Source organism: Rhododendron vialii, chromosome 9a (assembly GCF_030253575.1).
Source record: "Rhododendron vialii isolate Sample 1 chromosome 9a, ASM3025357v1".
In the NCBI taxonomy this organism is placed as follows: Eukaryota; Viridiplantae; Streptophyta; class Magnoliopsida; order Ericales; family Ericaceae; genus Rhododendron; species Rhododendron vialii.
The window spans coordinates 33,845,177-33,867,884 of record NC_080565.1 but is presented as its reverse complement, the minus strand read 5'-3'; the positions used below and the strand labels follow the sequence as shown (position 1 = coordinate 33,867,884).

General features: G+C 38.1%; 2 protein-coding genes and 1 pseudogene across 3 annotated transcripts; 2 read left to right on the top strand and 1 right to left on the bottom strand.

Moving 5' to 3' along the window:
• The first annotated feature begins 2,898 nt into the window (after positions 1-2,898).
• LOC131300662 (uncharacterized) lies at positions 2,899-8,038 on the top strand. The gene is made up of 2 exons (XM_058326600.1): positions 2,899-3,382; positions 7,779-8,038. Exons 1-2 carry the CDS (start codon positions 3,068-3,070, stop codon positions 7,887-7,889), a joined length of 426 nt encoding a protein of 141 aa, XP_058182583.1. The 5' UTR covers positions 2,899-3,067; the 3' UTR covers positions 7,890-8,038.
• Positions 8,039-9,131: 1,093 nt separating this feature from the next.
• Positions 9,132-11,419, bottom strand: LOC131299818 (GABA transporter 1-like; annotated as a pseudogene).
• A 2,226-nt stretch (positions 11,420-13,645) lies between these two features.
• On the top strand, positions 13,646-22,005 carry LOC131300659 (DEAD-box ATP-dependent RNA helicase 5). Of its 2 annotated transcripts, XR_009191023.1 has the most exons (8): positions 13,646-13,908; positions 15,348-15,965; positions 17,894-17,982; positions 18,767-18,866; positions 19,794-20,048; positions 20,326-20,495; positions 21,427-21,773; positions 21,813-22,005. XR_009191023.1 is itself a non-coding variant. In XM_058326595.1 (7 exons), exons 1-7 carry the CDS (start codon positions 13,756-13,758, stop codon positions 21,713-21,715), a joined length of 1,674 nt encoding a protein of 557 aa, XP_058182578.1. In that variant the 5' UTR covers positions 13,646-13,755; the 3' UTR covers positions 21,716-22,005. The 2 variants fall into 2 exon arrangements, 1 of the variants encoding a protein (XP_058182578.1); XM_058326595.1 differs by having other exon boundaries at positions 21,427-22,005.
• The last annotated feature ends 703 nt before the right edge of the window (positions 22,006-22,708 follow it).

Below are 22,708 nucleotides of genomic sequence, written 5' to 3'. Positions count from 1 at the left end.
TATTATTATTGGGATTTTAAAAAGTGGTTTACCGGTTTGGGCAGCTTAAGATAATAAAATTAACTTTTTGCCTCTCAGTATTTAATTATGTTCTGACTTTGGCCAGAAAATTTATTTTCTTTCGATTTCAGTCCTTCAGCATCCAATTTATTCCACTTTGTTCAGCCAGTCGACCTTCATGGAGCATGCGATTAATGAAATGTACACCCTAAACTCCATCACAAGAACACCTCTATCTACTTTTATCGTTGTTGTCACCCCCACCAAGAAATCAAACTCATTGTGACTTGAATTTCCACCCAACAAATTTAATATGTTTTCCTTCTTTTTGTTCCTTGCATTGCTCGATCCTATCTTAACTCCAACGCCAATCCCAACATTGATAATTTTCTTCCCTTTGCCACCCTCTACCTGCTTTGCTACCTTCTCTCGACACCAAGAAAAATTCTTAACTTTATGCAAAATGTCAATTGTTACATTTTTAGTTACTCATAGCCTAGTATTAAAAAAAAAACCTACCCAACCATCGATAGCCCCCATCCAAGCTCTGTGAAACTGTTATCATGAATTATTGTGTGTCCTTGTCGTTAATAGGATGAATAGAACATATATTTAGTTATCTAGGTCCCATAGTTTTGATTTTTTAGTTTAATTGAAGTAAATGGTGGGTTCGTTGGATTCATTTTGAGACAATAAATCTTTTTTTGGTATGGTCTATAAATTTTCATATTTCTTCACATCATTTGTGAATTTCATGTATTTCCATCCGATCTCTTCATTTTGATTAATGAAAATATCTTTGAAATGGGCAGAGGCAAACGTCATTAAGCAATTATGGCGTTGTTCAAGTGTACAACAGTCACTTTCCAAAGATTTTAGAAATCAATGATAGCTCTGTTTATCCTTGCATAATCTTTTATTATTGGATCTTTGTATGACTAAAAAAAACGTCTTTGCCTTAGAAGTCAAGGGGTTAAAAGTGTTAATTTTTTTCTCTCGGTTATGGCAATAGGCAAACATAACCCCCTCCCCCCTTCTCACATTATCTTTATGGAGGACGCTTTGTTCGAGGTTTCTTTGCTTTATGCTCGGGTCTTTAATTCTTGCTATTTTAGATTTTAATACTTGAAGATATTTTCAAAAAATATTTTTATGCTCGCGCTCCTCCTTCGGCACGTGCGCTGCGCGTACTATTTGTCTAAAATTTAGCATGTCTTTATCCCGTTATTTTCATCAAAATAGAATTTTTTTTATAACTAGATATCCAGACCAACTTACATGCATCTCAATTAATTTGAGGATATTGAAAGTAACGATCGAGCATAACCCAAAATAGATGACATAACCGTTGGAAAAAAGGCTCCAAGAGCCCCACACTTTAGACTCACCAATCTTATTTGGGGCTTCCTGGCTTGATTTGGCAAGTTACTAGGACAACTCATTATTAACCTTTGATAATCGAAAAGATTGAGGAGAGAGAAAATTGATTTACCCATAGACCGACAGACCGCGTCAACCAGTACAACAGGTATAGTTAACGGTGCAAACGATACAAGCCGAGTTTTATAGTATTTGAACTTTTGACTTTTTTAATAAACGTGTTTATAATTCGAGCTCAAGCTCGTCTCATTTGTAATCAAGTTGAACGCTAATTCGTCCACTAAACGAGTTTCTACAAATGAGCATGAGGTCTACTTATTTTAGAATAATATTTGGGAATTTGGGAGGAATTTCTTCAGAAGCAAAATAAGAAATGTTTTGTTAACGTGGCTCTAACGTGTAAGATAACCCACCTATGAATACAAGCGACTTGTATGAAAAGTTAACCTGTAACGTAGCCTATCTTAACCAATACATTACCTACCATAAATTGTATTTGTATATTATATTATGGTATATATGCAAGTAAAAATACTGATATTACTCTAAATTCTGATTTTTGGGGAAAAAATAACAGATATAATGATAGGCATCAAAACAAAAAAAGGTTCGGTTATAATAACTAATAAGGCCTCCTCTAACCTAACTTTTTGTCGATTTTTTTGGTTTATTTCTTTTAATTTTTACTAAAGTTTGAGTCAAATTTTTTGGGTTTAAAAGGGACTTTTTGGTGCATCTTTAGCACAAGAAAAAATATATTCCATCCGTCTCTTCTTTATAAGTGTTCAGGCAGTCCAGGTTGGTAATTTCAATTTATTAAGGAAACATATCATTACATCTTTCATAGCAATTTTTGTCTCCACTTTTCAAATTTATCCTTCACTTTTATTCATTAACTCTTTGTCCATTAACTTTACAAACTTTTACAAAATGATAGTTTTACAAACTTTTATCCATTAACTTTTAAAAAATAGTCCCTCATTAACAACTCGTTTGGATGGTGAGAAAATGAGAGATAAGAAATGGGAATTGCTAATAAAAACATTTTTTTGTTTTATTTCTCACCAAAATATTCAATCCAAATGAGGAATTTCATAAGAAATCATAATCTTTTCCTTGCTGTTTGGATGGTGAGAAAGGGAGAGATAAGAAATGGGAATGACTAATAAAAACATTTTTTTGTTTTATTTCTCACCAAAATATTCAATCCAAATGAGGAATTTCATAAGAAATCATAACCTTTTCCTTTCTTTTTTCATAAAATTGAAATCCTTCTATCTAAAGGGGTTGTAAATGACGGTAATGGATAGCCCAAAACGAAACGGTGGAGTACTTTAAGGTAAAAGATAATGCTAAAATCATTTTTATTTTCGCCAAAACTATAATATGTAAAAGCATTGTACTTTACGCGTAATACAAAAGTTTAATGCGCTACAATTATAACGCAACAAAAATACTAGTAGTAGTAATTTTGATATTAGCAACAACACATACTTTTATCCAAATTTTAAAGTTTCAATTTTAAAATGGAAACAAATCCAAATTTTATCCGTTTCTTAAAACAAGGTAGCCGCCAGTGTATTCACGCAAACCCCCCCCTTCGTATCTGTATGTAATCTCCGCCGCTGCCAAATCGCAGAACCCGTCCAGAGAGATCCAGAGAGAGAGAGAGAGAAGTTAGAGAGAGATGGCAAAGAGCGAAGTAAAGGTCGAGAAAACCGAAATCGTGATCAGAGATGGCGAAGAGCGACATCCGAACCCCATCCTCTGTCTCCTCTCAAGATTTCCCTTCCTCAACTTCCTTCAACCCAAGCGCGACTCAGCCAAACCAGATACTATAATCTCAGAGAAGAAAACGGTGACAATCGCCGGCGAGCGTGGGGAAGAAGGCAAGAAGCCAGTCGTCGTGAAGGTCCCGAACCCAAAGCCGACCGACTTGCCTTCGCTGAAGCTCGAGGGCGAGGAGTGTGACCGCAACACCAACCCTATTGTTCTGTGGCAGGTAATTGAAAGTAAAACCCTAGGAAATATCTGATTTGGATTTTTCAGGTTAGGTGTCAACTTTTCCAGCCCTTATCTTGTGCATTAATGGATTTGTTTTCAGTTTTCGGTTTAGTTAATGGGTTTGCCGTTATAACTTTAGTCATGTAATCCTTCTGACCCGTTCTCAGTCGTCGCTCTCGCCAATTTTAGTACTTTAGATATTTTGAAAGATGCTTTCATAATGCTTTCACGCTCGTGCTTGCGCTACTACTCCCGCACTCGCATTATGTGACTTAGGTTATGAACTTATAACCCTGTGAGTTGTAGAAGTGGAGGGTAGTTTAAGGGTGAAAATCCGGTTGGCTTGACCAAAATCAGTAGCTTCAAGAAAATTGGTGTTCCTTTGGTATAATTTGTATAGATACTCGAAATTGGGTTTCTAATTTGGGCTTCACTGACTCTTTGCTTAGTAGCGCCGGAAGACTAGAGAGGGGTATTGCCAGTGTTTTAAATGGCGAAAGGCGCAACGGTCCCCTGGGGCCCTGGGGCTTTAGTGCAAGGCGCGGCGCGCGTTATTGACGTGAAGCGCAAAAAAAAAAAAATTTCTTCACAATGAGGCAAATTTTATTAGAACAAGTTTTCAACACAAACAAACACTTGTAAAACTTTCAAATGTCATAAAACATAACATGTCAATGGTTAAACAAAAGTACCAAACACTAAACATAACATATCATCCATGAAAAGCTAACATAATAATGTTTAGCCTTAGAGGCATAACAAATGGATTAAAGGCAGTAAAATCTAGAGGCATGTGAGTGTCACTTTAAATAGAGCTGAAAAAAAAAAAAAAAACAGCAGGTGAGTGTCACTGTGACTGGGAAAAAAAAAAAAAGGTGGGTCGGTCCGTCGGTGGAAAATAGAAAGAGGAAGAAGAAGAAGAAGTGAGATGCTAAGAGGAGGAGGAAGAAGAAGAATAAGAAGAAGACGTTACCTGGAGTCCTGGAGTCTGGACAGACAATGATCAGAGAGGGAGAAGAAGAAGGGAGAAGAAGAAGCGTCCTGGAGTCCTGGTCTGAATCGTCTGAAGAAGAGGCTGCTCGATCTGAAGAATAGGGTTGAGATCGATTTAAAGGTAGAAATTATTCAGTTCATCACATCCTCCGGCAAGGTGTGAGATCGTTTTTTACTTCAAAACAAAAAGCGCGCGCCTCAGCGCCTTTCGTGCACGTTTGGGTTCCGCGCTATAGCCCACATTCTCAAAGTGCAATCCTTGCTCTGCGCTGCGCCTTGTGCTATAGCGGGCGCCTCACGCGCTTTTTAAAACACTGGATATTGCGCTAATTGATGGCGCAACCCTAGGATATAAATACTTGTTATATGCAGCCGATGCAATTCTACTCTATTCTTCTTTACGTGGTGGATGTACTCAACTACACAGTTGTGGAATCACGTAAAAATATCTACGTTTTTGCGTTTTATGTTTCTTTTCAATATTGTTATTCACACAATTGCACGCGTTGTGTCTAACAGTGTTTGTTGGTTTAGCTGATTTCTCAGCATTACTTATGTTTAGGACCTTGGGATTTGGATTCGTCAGTTAATTGTGAAAGGTCGGTGGAAGTTGGATTCCAATGGGAGTCCGAACAAAATTGGGAAATCTATTGAGAATATTTTGGCCTAACTTGGGACAAGAAAGCTATGGTACCCTTGCTGTGTTCTATTTGTACTACTCCTATTAGTTAATTTAGTTACTTTTGTGGTGTTAGTTATATACATTTGTAGTGTAGTCACTAGTCACGTGGGTGTGTGCCATAGATAAAAGTGGAGTTAGAGATTTTGTGGTTGGTCACGTAACTTGTGGTTATCTGTTGCAAATTTTTCTGATGTGATTTTGTTTTGAAAGTTTGTGGTGTTTGTTGCTCTCTATTAATGGTGTAAGTTCCAAATTTTTGTGGCGACATATGAAAGTGTGTAATGTGTAGTACACATCAAGATTATGGAGTACACAGGTCTTGCGTAATTGCATTCTCTTTTTCTTTTTCATAAGGAAGCAAGTTTATTGCTACCAAAAAAGCAAGGACAGCACAGTCCCATAGAACATGCAAGGCTAAGGAGCAAAAGCTCCAAAAGAGGGAACACGGTAAATCCAGCCTTTAAAGAAAATCACATACCCAAGAGGCTAGGTCAAGAAAACCACGACAAAAAATCTGAAAGTCCGACTCACAAACGATGATTGCTAGCCTGGTTTAAGCTTTCTGTCTATACAGTTTTTAGTTGCAAAATCTTCTTTTCAAGCTTCTTTTGATTTTTAACTCCTGCAAAAGATATCCTGTTCTTATCACCTTGTTTATATGGAAATGATTCTTCCGGTTTTATTCCTCTTGTATCTGAGTTCCACCCCCATCTTTCCTGATGCAACATTTGAAGAAACCTAAATTATTTGAAGATGAAAGCACAGACGAGTCTTGCATATTTGATGTTGTCGTTGTTGGAACCCACCTTTGAAGGACTAATTACTTTCACCTTTTTGTTTGTTGCACTGTCCGCCCATTTGAAATGTCCTTAGGGTTTCTCTCCTGAGGCTCCTCGTTCCTTTTCCGCTCTTGTTTTGGGGGCTAGTTCGATCCTTTGTGGCAAATTTTGTAGTATGTCCAGAAGTGTCACAACTTGAACATCTTTGCGGAGTCCAAGTAATTTCAATTGTAATCCCAAAAGCTCCCAATAACCAAGATTCACATTGATTTTCTCCTTGATTTCCTTGTTTACGGATATATCAAGTATCAACAGCTACTCTAGCACGTGTAAGTCTATTCATTGAGATGGCAGGCTCACTCAAAAAACAAAGGATTGTCAATATACTATCATTATAAACAAGTCGTGCTTGTTTCAAAGCTCTGAAGGGACTGTGTAAAACCTTTACGGTCTTTAAAGCAGCACTATTATATTCACATTTGGTAAGTTTTACCACGGTTGCCACTGTTATACAGTAATTAATATACCTGCAGAATGATACGGGGCACTGGCATATAATCATGAATTATCTCAACACTTCTAATATTTGAAACAAAAAACCTATTATCCGAGAACCACCTCTTCAAGATCATTGCTCAGTTCTTTTCTGCCCACATGGAAGTCTTCTATCAACAAATGCCTGCACTAAAACATGTTCAGAATGAATAAATCCTTGTCTGATAACTCAAGATGCTCTATAATAACCATTGTCCATTGGTTGAATTTAATGACCAATTGACCATTAATTTCATGTTGGTCTCGCAGATGAGTGATAGGACATGCTTTTCCCTGGAATGTGTGTTGATTATAGAACAATATCTGTTCAGCGTACACATGCACGCTATAATAACCTTTACAAGTTGGGGACGTGTTCACTTAACCCATAACTTTTGGATATATCACCATACCGTAGGATTCAAGGTACAAGTGTCCTCTATGCGTAAGGACACACTCTCACTTGTGCTCATACCAGAGTCTTGGCACAGGCAGTGAAAGAATTTTGATGGACTTTAAATTCACCTCATTTGACTCAATTAAATGTCAAGTTCGACAACGAGAAGCAGCTATGATTCATCTAATTCTGTTATTGATAGCAAGGTACTAGTTTGGGGGGGACCATTAGTTGAAGGAATTTCATTGCTTATGAAAAAAAGGTTTAACACAATTATGTCAAGTATTTAACCTGGCATGTCTGTTCTGTAGTTTTCACAATTAAGGCATGCTTTTAACAAGAGAATTAGAAACTCTAGTAAGCGTTGGGATTATGATTTAAGGCCTACAATTACAACCTCATAGATTCGTTTCTGGTTGGGGAGCCAAATTTTTGAGAAATCCAATGGATTTATATCATCTGTTGTATAAAGGACTAGTTTTGTGTCTGTAGACATTGATGGTAGACAACTATAGTAAATGATCAATAATATGCTTTCCGATGCCTTATTATTGAGTCATTGACGTGATCCGGCTGTAGTGGTAGATTGGTCCCTGTACAATAGAGCACATGGGTTTCGGAAGAACTCTAATCATGCAATATATTCGAGCTATAGCTGTCTTCCTTCAAAGTGATCGTGCAGAGTCTAGTGAAGTATCTCTTTGCAGACAGTCTCAAAGTTTTGTTGGTGAAACTGATGAATCTTAACTTTGTCTACACCCTTGTTTGTCTTATCTTAACTACTTTAGAGGAAGAAATTGTTAGTCTAATAGTTTTACATAAACACAGTTCAGGAAAGAAAACTAAATAAGAAGTGCTTGCCGCTTCTTTAATTTCACACTTTCCTCCTTCCTCTGCTTGTTCCTAATGTTTGTGTTCTTGTCGATTTGAATTTTTTTTTCCCATTAAATTGTTTTCTTTGAGGATATAGAGATAGAATTCCCTGTATATCTGTTGTGGCTGGTTTCAGGTCTATGCTATTGGAGGGTTCTTTGTTTTGAACTGGGTATTAGCAAGATGGAAGGAAAGGAGGGCCAAAAAGAAGTCATCGGATGATGAGCCATCTCCGGCTGATGACTAGTCTCTTCTTTAAATTATTACGGACTCACATTTTACAGTGCTTTTGACTTTTGCAATGTATAATCTTGCTTTAGTTTGGGATTGGTGGCTGAACAACAGGCTTTGTCCTTGCCAATGGCTTTACAGCTTTGGTTTAATTCTCTGCTCAAATACCTTATAATTTGTCTACTTCAATGGTTGCTAATCACTGTACAATCGCCTGATCATGTGGTGTTTTGTGGCACCGGGTCACCTCTACTCATTTTTTCTCTGCGCTCGTGTTCGTTCCCATGTGTTTTAGCTATCCTGTGTTGAAATTCCATTGTTTTTAAAAGTTCTGCGTGATCCAACAGCTGAAAACACATGGGAACAGGTACAAGAGAGATTTGTGCTTTTAGAAATCAGTTCTTATTGTTAGTTCAGTCCAAATATTAGGTTGTCATTTTGCAATGCGTGTCTGGGTGTTATTAGAGGATTCTTGTGGTACTGTATTTGTGATCATTAATATTGATCCCAATGTGAATTGATTTCATCCATGTGATTTGGGCTTGGAGTATTTACCAGTATGGTGTTCGTGGAGGGGGTATTTTGGGGGTATTTTATGTAACGGCCTCTCAGGGGACATAGGAGACTTTTACGTTTTCGTGGGCTTATATTACTTGCCTCCTTTGATCATTTGGAGTTATTCATTTGATGATTTGAGGTTATTTTTTCTTTGTCGTTTTGAAGGCATGAGTACATATATTGTTTATCTTATTAGTTGTCAAAGAGGAAGAAAGGATCCTTAATGATCCTTCACAGTCCTCCTCTCTTCTAATTTGTTTTCAAAAAATGAACTTGATCGAGCATCGTCTGATACATGAACAATTTGAATCCTACTCTATGAAATGGCTAGAAGATATGATCGATTTTAGAGTCAAAACTATTTCCTTTAAAAGATTTGTTCACGTAGTCATTCGTATCTGATCAAATTGAAATTTTGCACGTATATTCTTCTTTCATGGACCTACGAGACGAATGCAGTACACGAGGGCAAAGCACCAACGCACCGAAGCCAGAAAAACCTGCCCAAAATAGTAGTGATTCACATTTTGGGTACCATACATTGAAAACCAATACACTCAATGGCTCCATGCACACAAGAAGTCCCAACGGAAACAAGCGACCGTGACCAATTATCAGAGATACGTACCCCAATTATTACACAACAACTGTTTATGGGGATTGTCTTTGACTGAGCTCGAATGATCAGTCTCGAAATACTGATCATTTGAGCTCTAATGGTACGTACGCTTTTATTCTTTTCCAGCTATGATTTCGGTTAGACATTCGCAAACAAACGATAAGTCTTTGCATCAAGAACGATTCGCCTAACTGATGCCACAGCTCCGACCAACGACAACACCGTGGAGATGAACGCGACAAACATGTTTCCCCAAAAGATTATGGTCTTCTTGGAAGGCTTGAAGGTGACATTGTAGAAGACCATGGGCAGGATAAAGTCCAAAGGGATGCACGCGAACGCTCCCAACAGAGCCAGCATGTCTCCGAAGAAAGGCAACATTGCAGCCAAAAGCGTGGCAACCACTACCGACAGGGACTGGAAAACAATCCGCGGGATGACATTGCGGGAGGAGAACTCGTCCTTCTTTGGATCAGCAAACGCGCGCTCCAGCACCACGTTTGTTGGCTGCAGGTACGTCTGCATTCCCATTGCCAAGATTAAAATTTGTGTGTGTGAAGTCTTGTGATGGATCTATTTTGGTGGCCAAGTTAGCATGGAAAACTCGAAAAATTATGCTAATTCAGTCCAAGACTATGAAGTCTTACCAGAGCACCTGGGATGAGTTGCAGCAGCATTAAGACATTGGTCATCGCAAGAAACCACTTGGGCACCAATGGCTGCCCATTAACTATGAAATTCTGAAGAATATTACCCTGAGACTGATTACCAAATGCGCAGTACCCCGATGTCGCGACGCTGAAAAACGTTGATATCGCCACCACGTAACTCAGCAGAAGTCCTTTGAACATTTTCCCCGTGAACGGAGGCGCTATAGTTGCCTGCAAAAGTTTAACTCCAATGTTATGGTCTTTCCCCTCGACAGGTCTAATAATCTAGTAGTAGTAGAAAACCTGTATTTCGGGACAATTCCATTGCCGTATGAGGTGGAAATGATTGAAACAGCAGTAAAAATTCCGAAAAAAACGATCAACACTGTTTCCAGTTACAGTATAGTCTTTTGGCGTCACGTTTCTGGAATCTCCTGCAAGCTTTGAAGGTGAAAAGATAAGGTCGTGGAACGATTGGAAATAGAAAAATCTTCAAGCTTGTGTTACAGTAGATAGAAACAAGGGTCGAGTGCACGAAAAAGCTCGTTAAGGGACGAGTTGCCGTCTATTGTTACCAATATGTATAGCACCAGCAGTGGTACAGACACAGTAGGCAAGGCTTAAGATTAAGGAAGAGAGGTTAAAGTGTGTGAGGGAGTGGAAATTAAGATGGCATTTGTGCCAAAACCAGCATTAGGCCTCCGAAAATGATCACAAACTGGTAGAGCTCCATTCTCCCATCTGCCTTATACACCAGGTAAATGACCTGCAAGAGAAGGAAACCGCCATATATATATAAGCGAACCAAAAAATCGAATTTTTTCGATTCCTCTTGCCGAGATGAATCAATAGGGGTGAAAAGTTTGCCGCAAAACAAATAAACGCGAAAAGAATTTGAATAAGGGCAAAATGAAAAAATCCCAAAAAATTCCTAAGCAGAACTTAGGCTAAACAGAATGGACATTTGCCAATCGAACTGTAGTAGACACTTCATGCAATATTTGCCTCTGGGTCAGATACTACGTTAAATATCTCTACTAAAACAAGCGAGGAGAAATAACATCGCGCAAGAAAGGGAAAAATCGGGTGGTAATTCGCAAAACGGCAACAGAAATCGAAGAGAATAGGTGCAATGCAGTAAGATGTAGGAAAATTTGAGGCCTTGTGACTGACCTGGAGGCTCTACCTTCCCAGAAGGATATAGGCAATGACTGCACCGTAAGTTAGGTCCGTAACAAAGACCCAACTGAAGCGGGTTCACAAAAAACCGACCCCATCCCGGTCCTGCGAATTCAGAAAACAGATAATTGTACTGTATTAGTTATGCAGGTGAATAACCAATATGATTAGTATCGAAGGGCGCTCCACACAGGCAGACGATTCGTGAACATCGAAAAAATCGTCTGATTCTGGTACTATGGCCAAGCTTTAACCATGCACCAAGTTTGAATGAGCTGCCTCTTTGGCTCTTGATTTTAGGCCCGTTTTATGTATTTTTTTTTTACAATAAAGAAGTAAGAGACGAACGTTTTACATCAAATCAATCTCTCTCTCTCTCTCTCCACGGCTCGAAGAACTCGGTATTTGATACGGTTTCAAGTGTTGCAAGTAAAAAGTGTGAGCAAACTAACCAGCTGTACCTAAAGGCCCGGTGCAACTTGATATTGAGTTTGCAACAACTGAATCGTTCAAACCAATTGCGCACCAATTAAAAGACATTTGTGATTCCTAAATGAAGCACCACAACCAAGCATAAGATTTTCTATTGCCCGTTCTAACCTAAATTAATTGTCCTTCTTACTATAGACCAGCCTCATAAACAAATCTGAATCATCCCAAAAGTTGTTTTATGAGATCCATAATCTACGACATGCCAACCAAACCAAAACACTGATGGTTGCAGTATTTGTAATAATTTCTCGCTACCGTAGAAACCATGATCGCAATTAAATCTAGTTCATATGATGATATCAAGTTCACAATCAACAATAATCAACAATTACCTACAGGGGTTTCTTCGAGAACTCATATTATCTATGGAATTCCTATTTTGTTATTGATTTTTTAAAGAATCGGAGAGAGAAATTTGGATTCTTCCCAAAAATGGTTAGCCCAAGAAATCAGCCTTTGGAGATAGAGTCTTGAATTTTTCTAAAAAATGGCCAACCCAATCCAAAAAATCAACCGTCGGATTCAAAGAACTATTCTACACCGTTAGATTTATGAATGTACATAAAATTTAAAAATTGAGCTTGGTTATTATACAGATAACGATCTTTGTTGTAAATATTTACCCTAAAACTATAAACTGTAAGATAATACACCAAACATATCAAACCAATACAAAAACAGGGCTGCTCGGCTAGATTACATCCTTTAATTATAACTATATGCACAAAGATGCTCAACTAAATCCTTTAATTACGATTGAAATTCAATTCTTTTTAATAAATACGAAAAAATTGACTTATTGGTTTATTTTCGTCTTTATTAAAAAAATTGATTTTGATCGTAATTTTCTAATTTTTAGAAGCCAAATGACTTATTAAGCCGAATGAGGCCTAATACCCCATGAGATCCGTAAAAACTTTCCCACAAACTTTCATACCATTCATTAACATCTCCACATTGGCGTACGACTATTCCGGAAAAAAACAAGTAGTAATAAATTGGAAAGGAAAGTGATATATTATCACAACAGTAGGTCAAAGTATAACTTAAGGAAACCTTTACTTAATTGAACGGCTATGATCTTAGCTTGAAGTCGATCAACGGTTGTAAAGGTGTGCTTGTTTGTGTAGACAAAAACCTGCTCTATTTTATAATAAAGATTATGTTAAGCAAATTATGTTCTCTATTTTCTCTCCTCTTTTTGGTTTTTTTGAGTGCTAGCTATTAATAAGTTTTTGATAGTTGGTAATTTTTCTTATCTGTATTTCTCGCCCCTAATGTGGTAACAAAAAAATTGGCTGTGGTAACATCAATATGTTGATATTATATTGTTTTCATATGATTTAGGGTCCTGCGAAGTGTTCCCGTCACATCACATGTCTCCGAAGTGTCTAACATAGATACAACGATCTCTAGAAGTGTCGGTGATATATGAAACTGAGCGACCCCTCGGTATTACATAAACAAGTTGATACTTTACATGTGTTGATTGTTCGATCTGTGTCTTCGGACATGAATATGCACTAGAAGAACCCTGTTCGAACCTAATTTAAGAAAAAATAGAAAAAATTTTCCCGTATAAATCAACTTCGTTGACAGGAGTGATCAATAATTTCGTAATTCATTTTAATTGTATTCAAAACGTGTTGCGCTTATATTAACAGAAAATGACTTCTTGAGGATGCCTAATAAGACGAGTGGCATAATACAAGATACAACTATTAACGGAAAATGGCAGGGCTCTATGAGCAAAATGTAACAATGAAACCGTGTGAAAATAAAAGGAGACTCTTTATTACTACCATTGTTTATTGCTCTTGGGGATACGTTCAGTGTTCGACACTGTAAATTCGATTGTTCGACTATTCAACAAATGATAAGTTTGGAAGTTTCATGCAATCAAACCATAATGGAATTGGTGATTTGCAGGTTTAGGGTTCCCCATTTGTAGAGTGTAGGTTTTCGATTTCTCTCTCTCGATTAGGATTCAGGGGGACAACAATCCGAGTTTACCACTCAATCGGCGTTTTTTGAGAGTCGGAGTGGATGAGGCTGACTATGGAGATGGATGGTGGGGTGGGAGTTTGGAGATGGAGGAGTGGTGGTTTATGGGGTTGAAGATGAAGAGGGGGGGGGGGGTAGGTTTGATGGTGGGGGTTGGCGGCTAAAGAAAAGGAAGAGAAGAAATTTTAGGGGTATGTTGGAATGAATGAAAAATTAACTTCCCCACTTTGGGTGCATAAACATTAGGTCAAATGACTAAAAGCCCATCCATTTCCGTCAAAATATCAACCCTACACAGGAGGCCACTGTACCCAAAACCACGCAAAAACCTTCCAAGGTAGCCTCTCTCTCTCTCTCTCTCTCTCTCTCCTCTCACAACAATGGCAAAGGGCGACGACGCATTGAGGAGAAAGAAGAACAAACTAAACAGAAAGAAGCAGAGAGCCGATGTTTCCGCCACGGTGTCTAATCGCATCGCCGCCATAATCGCCGCCAAAAAGCGCCGACTGACCGGCAAACGTCGAAATTGTCAGGTACTTGCGATTTTGGATCGATTGGTTTCTTAAAGTTTGATTCTTTGGGAGTTTCTGTGGTTTATTTGAACTGGGTTATTTGGCTTGTTATCGAGAGACGAAGCAGTTGGGAACGTTACGCCTTGTTTGGATATGCATTGTACTGGTTATCAAGTTCTTTAATTTCGACTTTTTTGGAGTTTCTGAGGTTTATTTGAACTGGGTTCTAGTTTGGGTAGATTAGGCCTTGTTTGGATCCGCAGTGTACTGGTTTTCAAGTTCTTGAGCAGCCGAAATATATAGGACTGGTGCAATAGTTCTTGGGATCGGTTTAGGCAAGAAATATATAGTACTGGTGCAATAGTTCTTGGGATTTTGTGTGTGGTGCTTTGGGATTCAGATTTTCCATATTGGTAATGATATCATTAAGAAGTGTTCAACTTTTAGAACCCCAGTTAAAAGCTGGGTAAGTCTTCAATGTACCTCTTTTTATCAATTCATCAAAAAGAAAAGAAAAATCAAAAGTAAGACCAAGAGTGGCCATCCTGTTGGTCACCCTTTTGTTTGAAAACTGTTGCTTCGGATATGTAAATATATGCTTTGTAATATTTGTGATAATATCTTCAAAGACGTTGGCTTTTGATGTTTTGTGCTGCGGTTTAGTAGCTGTTACCCTGTGAACTAAATATTGTCGTGGAATACTGTGGTAGATGCAGTAGGGTTCAATACTTGTAGTTTGGATACGCATTGTACTGATTTCCAAGTTCGGCTGAGCTGTCAATTGTTGGAAAAATGGTATGAGAGGGATGAGAATCTTAGTTAGTTGATGGGAGTTTTTTGTGAATGGTGTTTTCGAGAACCGGAATCGGTTTAGGCCAGAGATTTGTAGCATGGGTGCAATAGCTCTTGGGATTTTGTATGTGGTGCTTTGGGATTCAGATTTTCTTTATTGGTAAATATATCACTGAAAAATGTTCCACTTTTTTAGAACACCTATTAAAAGCTTTGGAGTATTTATGGAGTTTAGGGGTGTGCACGGGACAGGACAGGTTTGTACCGTATCTGTCACTCCAACCGATTACTTCTTGTGGAGAAACAGCTCACCTGATTTCAAATGTTCTTTTCATTCAGTTTTTCATTTTGTGTTTTTCATTACCGTGTAAGGATAATATTCCATTACATTACTCATGTATTCACTTGATATTTGTTTCTAATGATATCCTGGAAACATTGTAGCCACGTCTAACCTAGACTTTGATAAATCTCCGTAGAGATAGTAAGAACAGAATTCAAATCTTGTTTTCTGTTATTCTCTGGTCAGAAATTGGTAACACCTATTGTTATACAATAAAAGAAATAAATAACATCCTCTTGCAGTATCTGCTTGAAATGGTTGTGCTGTTTCAAACTGCATGGTGTTCACATTTATATCTCATAATGTTTCTATTCTTTCTCAACAGGGAATGTGTTTTAGCCTTCCTACGCCCGAGAATCCCTTCAATGACAAGTATGAGAAAAGGGACATCAAAGGAAAGGAAACAAAGAAACCTGTGCCTTCCAAGGCTGATTGTAAGGTGGCTATTAATGGAAATAGTGTGGCATCAAAGAAAGGAACTCTTGGTAGAAATCATGTAAGCACAGATCATCATCAACAGCAGGAAACGGTGAAAGGGAATAATTGGTGGGATGACCCGACAATGTCACTCAAATCTATAAATAACATGGGGAAGAAGAATGTTGTCAAACAAGTAAAAGAGCAAGATTTTGAACAATCAGGTTGTCCATCAAAGTTTCTAGCTCTGTGTTTGAATTCGGTTCAAAATGCAATGCGACACAATGGTTTCAGTGCTGAAGAGGACAAGCCTTTGTTTATTGACAAATGGGGAGTTGAGTTTTGGAAATGCTATTCAGTTGGAAAAGATATATTGGAAACAAGCGGTGCTTGTTCTACAATAGAGCAAATTGCTTGGATAGCTTCAACTGCTACTGATAGCATTGCAAGAAAGGAGAAAGAAGGTCTATCACTAACGGGTCCGTTTCTTTTATTCCTCGTACCTTCCCAAGAGAAGGCCATTAAGGTTTGTATATTTTGTTCTGGTTTTCTTAATTTTTTTCTTATTATATAGTCATCTTTGGCTGCAGTTTTTTCATGCTATGGACAATCAATTATGGCGTAGAGTTAATGTCTTTGCTCGTGGTTCCTTTGCTTTTATCCATTGTATCATCCCAAGAGAAGGCTATTAAGATTTGTAATTTCTGGTGTTCTAGTTTTCTTATCTTTTCTTATGACGTATGGCCATATTTTTCCACAATCTTTTAATGCTATGGCAATTTTGTTTTTGCCTCTGCTTAATGTCTTTCAGTTAGGAGGAAGAGACATAATCAATTTTTTTAAGGTATCTCTACATAAATCTGTCTTTTGGGTTGAATGATTTGCATATCAGATAATGGAACAAGTTGCGCTAATTAAGGAACGATGCAGTTTTTAGAAGGTTGACAATGTAATTTTGCTCTATCGAACTTATGTCTGCAACTAACTCCGTCTGGTTCGTGCTTAGAGTCTTATCTTTATTTCTCAGCCGGTCCCAAGCCCGGATAAAGGAGGAGGGTTGTGTGTTAGGTAGCTGACAGCCAGCAAGTAAAAAAAACCCATCAGATTTTTATGACATGAATCCAAATATGATTACGATAGGGTGCCTAGGGACATCATATGGTGGGTTCTGGAGAGAAAAGGAGTGACCAAAGGGTATATCGAGGTGATTAGAGACATGTATGAAGGTGCCGTCACTACCATTAGATCACCAATAGGGGAAACGAGTGAATTCCCTATCACCGTAGGATTGCATCAAGGGTCAGCCCTGAGCCCATACCTCTTTGCCTTAGTTATGGATGAATTGACTAGACAATTTCAAGAGGATATTCCATGGTGTATGATGTTTGCAGATGACATTATCCTCGTAGATGAAACCGCTAGAGGTGTTAATACGAAACTAGAAATTTGGAGAGAAGCATTAGAGTCAAAGGGTTTTCGGATAAGTAGGAGTAAAACTGAGTATATGGTGTGCAAGTTTAGTGGTACCAGTAGTGCGCATGAAGAAAGAGTGATGATCCAAGACCAGGAGATACCAAAGAGTGATCATTTTAGGTATTTAGGCTCAATTATTAGTAGAGATGGAGAGATTGCTGATGATGTGACCCATAGGATCCAAGTGGGGTGGTTCAAGTGGAGAAGTGCTACTGGTGTACTATGTGACAAGAGGGTAGCTACAAAATTGAAGGGAAAATTCTATTGAACTGCCACAAGATCAGCGATGCTTTATGGGACAGAATGTTGGCCTATTAAGAAACAACATGTGAACAAAATGAGTGTAACAGAAATGAGAATGTTGAGGTGGATGTGTGGTAAGACTAGACGAGACGAGATTAGAAATGAAACAGTTCGTGAGATGGTAGGTGTAACACCCATAGAGGAGAAGTTGAGGGAAAATAGGCTAAGGTGGTTTGAGCATGTCTACCGTAGACCAGAAGATGCAGTAGTTAAGAGAGCGGATATGATAGCTCTAGGTAGCAATGTTACGGGGAGGGGTAGATCTAAATTGACATTAGATGCTGTAGTGCGCAAAGATATGAGTATAATGAGTCTGTGTGAACAAGTGGCACTTGATAGAGTCCAATGGAGGAAACGGATTCATGTAGCCGACCTCAAGTGATTGGGGCGTAAGGCTCGGTTTGGTTTGGTTTGGGAACTTATGTCTGCAACTATAAAAAAAAAAAAAAAAAGGGCATCCCCTCTTGCTCTTTCTTTCTTATTTGAACTCTCTGTGGTTAATGGAAGACTAATGCAAACTAGACCTTTTATGAGATTAAAAGCAGAAGGGCACAGTTTAAGGTGCTTCCAAAGTTAGAATCCCTCCTCTTGTGATCAATTTGTTTTGACCTAGGGCTGTACTGAGCCTTGTTACCGATTAGCTTTGTTTGGTGATGGATGCTTTCTAATTTTGTGTAGGTACGCACCGTGTGCAAATCTTTGAAGGGTCATGGAATACATACTGCGAGTCTGCATACTGGTACCTCCATAGATCATCAAATCCATGGGTAAGTATATAATCTTTCTCCCTTTGGTCACCATATAAGCACCTTGCCTGTCCCCCACATCACTTGGTGGTTTGTGAACAACATAATGTTTTGCTGCAATTGACCCTTCATTTAATCCACTTTTGTGGCTATTATAAGCTTGGTTGGTATTCCAGGCATAATTTTTTTTTTGATAAGTAAATAATTATATATATAAAGGAATTGCCATCCAAATACAAAAAGAGGCCACAAGACAAAAAAGGCCCCATACACTCCCCAAAAAGTGGAAAAGCTCAAACCAGTCTAAAAATTGGTCAAAAGATGGATAACAATCTCTCTTGTCCCAACTATACAAACTATTCACCAAAAAACTTTTTAATCTAAACATGGGCTTTTCTACCCCCTCAAAACATTCCAGGCATAATTGTTCCAGTGTCGGAGCGTTTATGTATTAAAGTCTGCTTCGGATAGGTTCATTCTAGTAATATTAGACCCATCAAGGGTTCATGAGATGGGGTAGTGGTCAAGAGTTTGACAACCAAAAGCAGATATCTTGCCTTGCAAGAAGGGTTCACACCCACGTTTTACTCGTTTGACTGCACGTCTGGAAGTCATGGTTGTTGAATTAAAATGCACATGTTTGTTCTGACTTGTTCTTGCTTCCCTACCACATTTGCATATCAATGTTCAGGCTGTGCATGGAAGATGCATGATGCATTCTATCTGATTCTTGAAATTTTGGAATGAGTTCTCTTTTCATCTCTCCGCTCTCTTCTCTCATTGGAGGCTGTATTTTCACCCACAGCCTAAAGAGTATTGAGCCAGAGTTCCTTGTATCTACACCTGAGAGACTGCTGGAGCTTGTTTCTTTGAAGGCCATTGATATCTCTGGGGTATCGTTACTGGTAAGAATTTGACACCCACCTCCTTCCCCCTTCTTTAGCACATTGGTTCCCAATACTACAAGAAAGAAATAAAGATGTGTTCTCTAGATGCCAAAATGAAGAAATTTAAAGTTAATGAAACCAAGTGTTAGGTTAATGTTTAGTAGCAATCACGTGAATCCACCTCAAAAGGGCTAGCAAAGGAAGTCATAGTAAGGTTGTCCTTTGTGTTCATTGCTTTCACTTCTTGCCCAAAATCTTTTTTTTTTTGATCCGGCTTGCCCAAATCTTAATGTCAGACTTTGAAGTACAACTCAAACAGAGGTCATTACAATCTCCTCTTGCGTGCCCTGTGGTTGAGTCCAAAAACCCTGACAAGCTCGTAGTCAACCCACGTTTAAGCAACTTTTTGCTTCATTTCCCATAATTCACTCTACCATGTATACTGGTTTACTTTGATACTGTAAACAACGACGTCAAAAATCATTCACTTATGCTTGCAATTTGCAATGATGCCTTTCGGTTCATTCCTCCAATTTCTATACCCAAGCAGCAGACTTCTAATATAGGAGTCAACACATGCTTGCACTTATCTAACAATTCAACAGGATCTTTCTAGTTGAGATGCTGTTGAAAGAAGTTCCTTGACTGCCTTCTGGGCGTTGTTTTTCTGATATTTCTTGCCCATTGCTTTTTGGTTATGACCTTACATTGCTAGATTATCAAGTTTGCTGGAAATTGGAAACATTTTCTGGTGTGAACCTACTTTGCTTGGTGTGAAGGATGGTTCATCGAATAAGAATTACCCAATAAAGTGCTTTTGGTTGGTAATATTATTTTCAGTCATATATGAAAAGGGCCTTCACTTGCTTTGGTTTGGTAAGTTGTTTGTTGTTATGTAAGCTTTATCGTCTCTTTCTGATCTATTTTGTTTTTGGCACTTCGTAGGTTGTTGATGGGCTGGAGACACTTATTAAAGGTGGCCACGGCGATGTTATTAAATATATAAGGCAACATATATCTACCAATCCCCACACGGTGGTTTTCAGTGATTGCTCAAGTAGCGCATCTATACCTCTTGTGCAAAACCTTCTTTGTGGATCAATTCGCAGATTGTCATTGAATAATTCTATTAGCAGTCAAGGTGCATGCATTCTCCAATCCATACACGTTTGTGCGTCAGAAGAAGAAAAGATATTGAAGGTATCTAAGCCGTCAGTTCTAACTTTGAACTTCAACTGTTAGCTTCTTGACCTACCTTAGCAGTACTCTAAAGATCTGTAGTGAATATGGTTGTTTCAGTTATTCTTCATGCCAAGGCCTTGTCTCCATTCTCCAATGTCAAATAATGTAATAGACCGATGATCTGTATACTGGTTGTGACTCTGGCTTTCTAATATGTTGCAAGTTATTTTTCTCCCTTTCCTTTGAGTCTTCAGAGTGATTTTTATTTCCGTAAATTGACAATTAACTTGTGCAGGGTATTCAAGTTTTGGATCAAGCTTGTGGTGATCAACCTAATCTGCAGCTTTCTAAGGTGCTATTTGTAGTTGGTAATGACAGCAATTTTAATCCTTTAGTTACTGCCATCGAGTCTAAGGGTTACTCTGTCGCAGTAAATTCAGCTCCTGGTTCAGAAATTAAGAACAGGTAAGATTGCGACTTATTGGCCTTACACTATCATACATTTTGAATAGGAAGCTGATTCTATTGATAAGCCATTACTCAATTAAAACCAGAGCTCTTGTTTAATTACTCGAGTCTTGGCACCTGAAAGCCTAGATATTTGGTACAGGTTGCAGTCACTCTTCTACATTAATATAAGCATTGAGTTTCTTCCATCCCATCCAACCTACCAAATAGCATTTGCTATACCATTCGGCCTATTTTGTTTGTGCGGATTAAAGCATCGGATTAGCCTGCACTTTTTTTAAAAAGAAGCATTGTATTCATTAGACTATAGATCCAAGGGGACCACATATCCTGCGTTTGGGATTAAATGCCCGTCAGATATCATATTGTTAATCCGCTCACTATTTGTCCAATAGGATTATGAATATTAGTATAGTGAAATAAATAGGGCTTTTGTATTTTACTGAATTATTGGACTTGTTGAAAATTTATATAATTTTTTATAAGTTGTTGACAATTTAAGTTGTCTATGGTCATTGTTTCAATCTAATATTCATTTCTGACAGGTATTTTAATCTTGAAATCTCTAGCTTTATGCAACTACTTGAAATGTTGCAATGGAACCATCGTTATAAGTAATGGTCAGTCCTTGCCAGAGAGCCGTGGTGGTATCTCCCATGTTTTTCCATTTGGTCCAGTTATTAACTTTGCTGTTTTACCATGGTTTCTTTTTTCTAGGGACTTCCATGCTAATTTTCTTTAGGGGTTGTGAGATGAGAATAGGGATTACCTCATAGATCATGGCTGTAGTTCAAATTTTATTTTAGTTCAATATGCTTGGTTTTCCGCGTCTGATGCTTGTTCTGCTGTATTTTTTGTAAGTCTACTGTATTTTTTCCCCACAACAAGACCCGAATTGGTCAATCATTCTTGTCTTCAACTTTGGCAGAAAAAGAAGGCCCGCAGTACTTATATCCAAGGTGGAACATATCAATACAAGTGATTTTGGGGGATTTGAACTAGTAATAATTTCAGATTTCGTGCACTCGATTGTTGATTATGTCCAGATCCTGACGAGGATGGCCCGCCACACAGTCAGTGGTGCGTTGCATAGCTTTTTAACAACCGAGAATGCAACACTCATCGAACAACTGATTGAAATCCTTGAAAGATGTGGGCAAGCAGTGCCCGGTGCTGTAAGAAATCTCTGTCAGTCTATTTCCATGGTCGAAGGATGAACTCTAAAGATGACTCCATGTTTTTTTTTCTACAACCGTTCGTCAGTTGACAAAAGATGTTTTTTTTTCTACAACCGTTCGTCAGTTGACAAAAGAGCAAGTGACAGAAATTTTGTGAGTTTATGTGCTGTTTACCGTCGTAAGGGAGATTTTCTTTTCTACTTTCGAATCTTTGTTAGTCGGAAAAAATCCCGGGTAAGAATGTATAAGAACCCAAGATCCAAGAGTTCAGATTGAAATTGTGAACTGCATAAAATGATTTGGGTATTGTATTCATTTTGATTAGTGTAGCATTAGCTTTCATTGCATAAGCATGATGTGAGAATGGCTGATTAAATGGTCACTGTACTAAAATAGCTTTACAGCAGATATAAACTCAACCCCACCAGTTGCATTACTGTGTTTGCCAGATCCTACTTTTGCTGCAACAAATTTCTGGGTTGTGACCTGAGATCGTCTGGTTATATACTGTGGCCGTCTCAAACCACCCAAGTCTTTTCCGTCCCAAAATGTTTGTCCGGTCTGCAAAACGGTGAGTTAAAAATAACACAATTTTTGCAAGAAAAAATCAAAAGATTTTCAACAACTTACTATATATCAATGAGTATTTTTAATTTGTGAAAAAAGTTTGAATTTTTTCAAGAAAAATTTGCATTATTTTTAAGTTATCGTTTTGCGGACCAGACAAACAATTTGGAACAGACGGAGTACTAATTTTGAAAAAATTAGTAGTTGGTTGTTTAGAAAGAGCTAGCTTATAGCGTAATCGTAGTTTATTTCAGCTTAACTAGAGTTTCCTTTAGCTTTAAGGAAATAACCCGAAAAACTGGAATGTGAAACCAAAACAGACCCGGGTTTTGAAGTACAGCTACTGAATTCAAGTTTTATCCTAGCAAACTCAAACATAAGAGAAATCAAATTGTTTCTTTTCTTAGTCCTTTGGCCCTTCAAAACTTTATTGCTTCAACCCTTTCTGCAGATTGCATAGTTAAG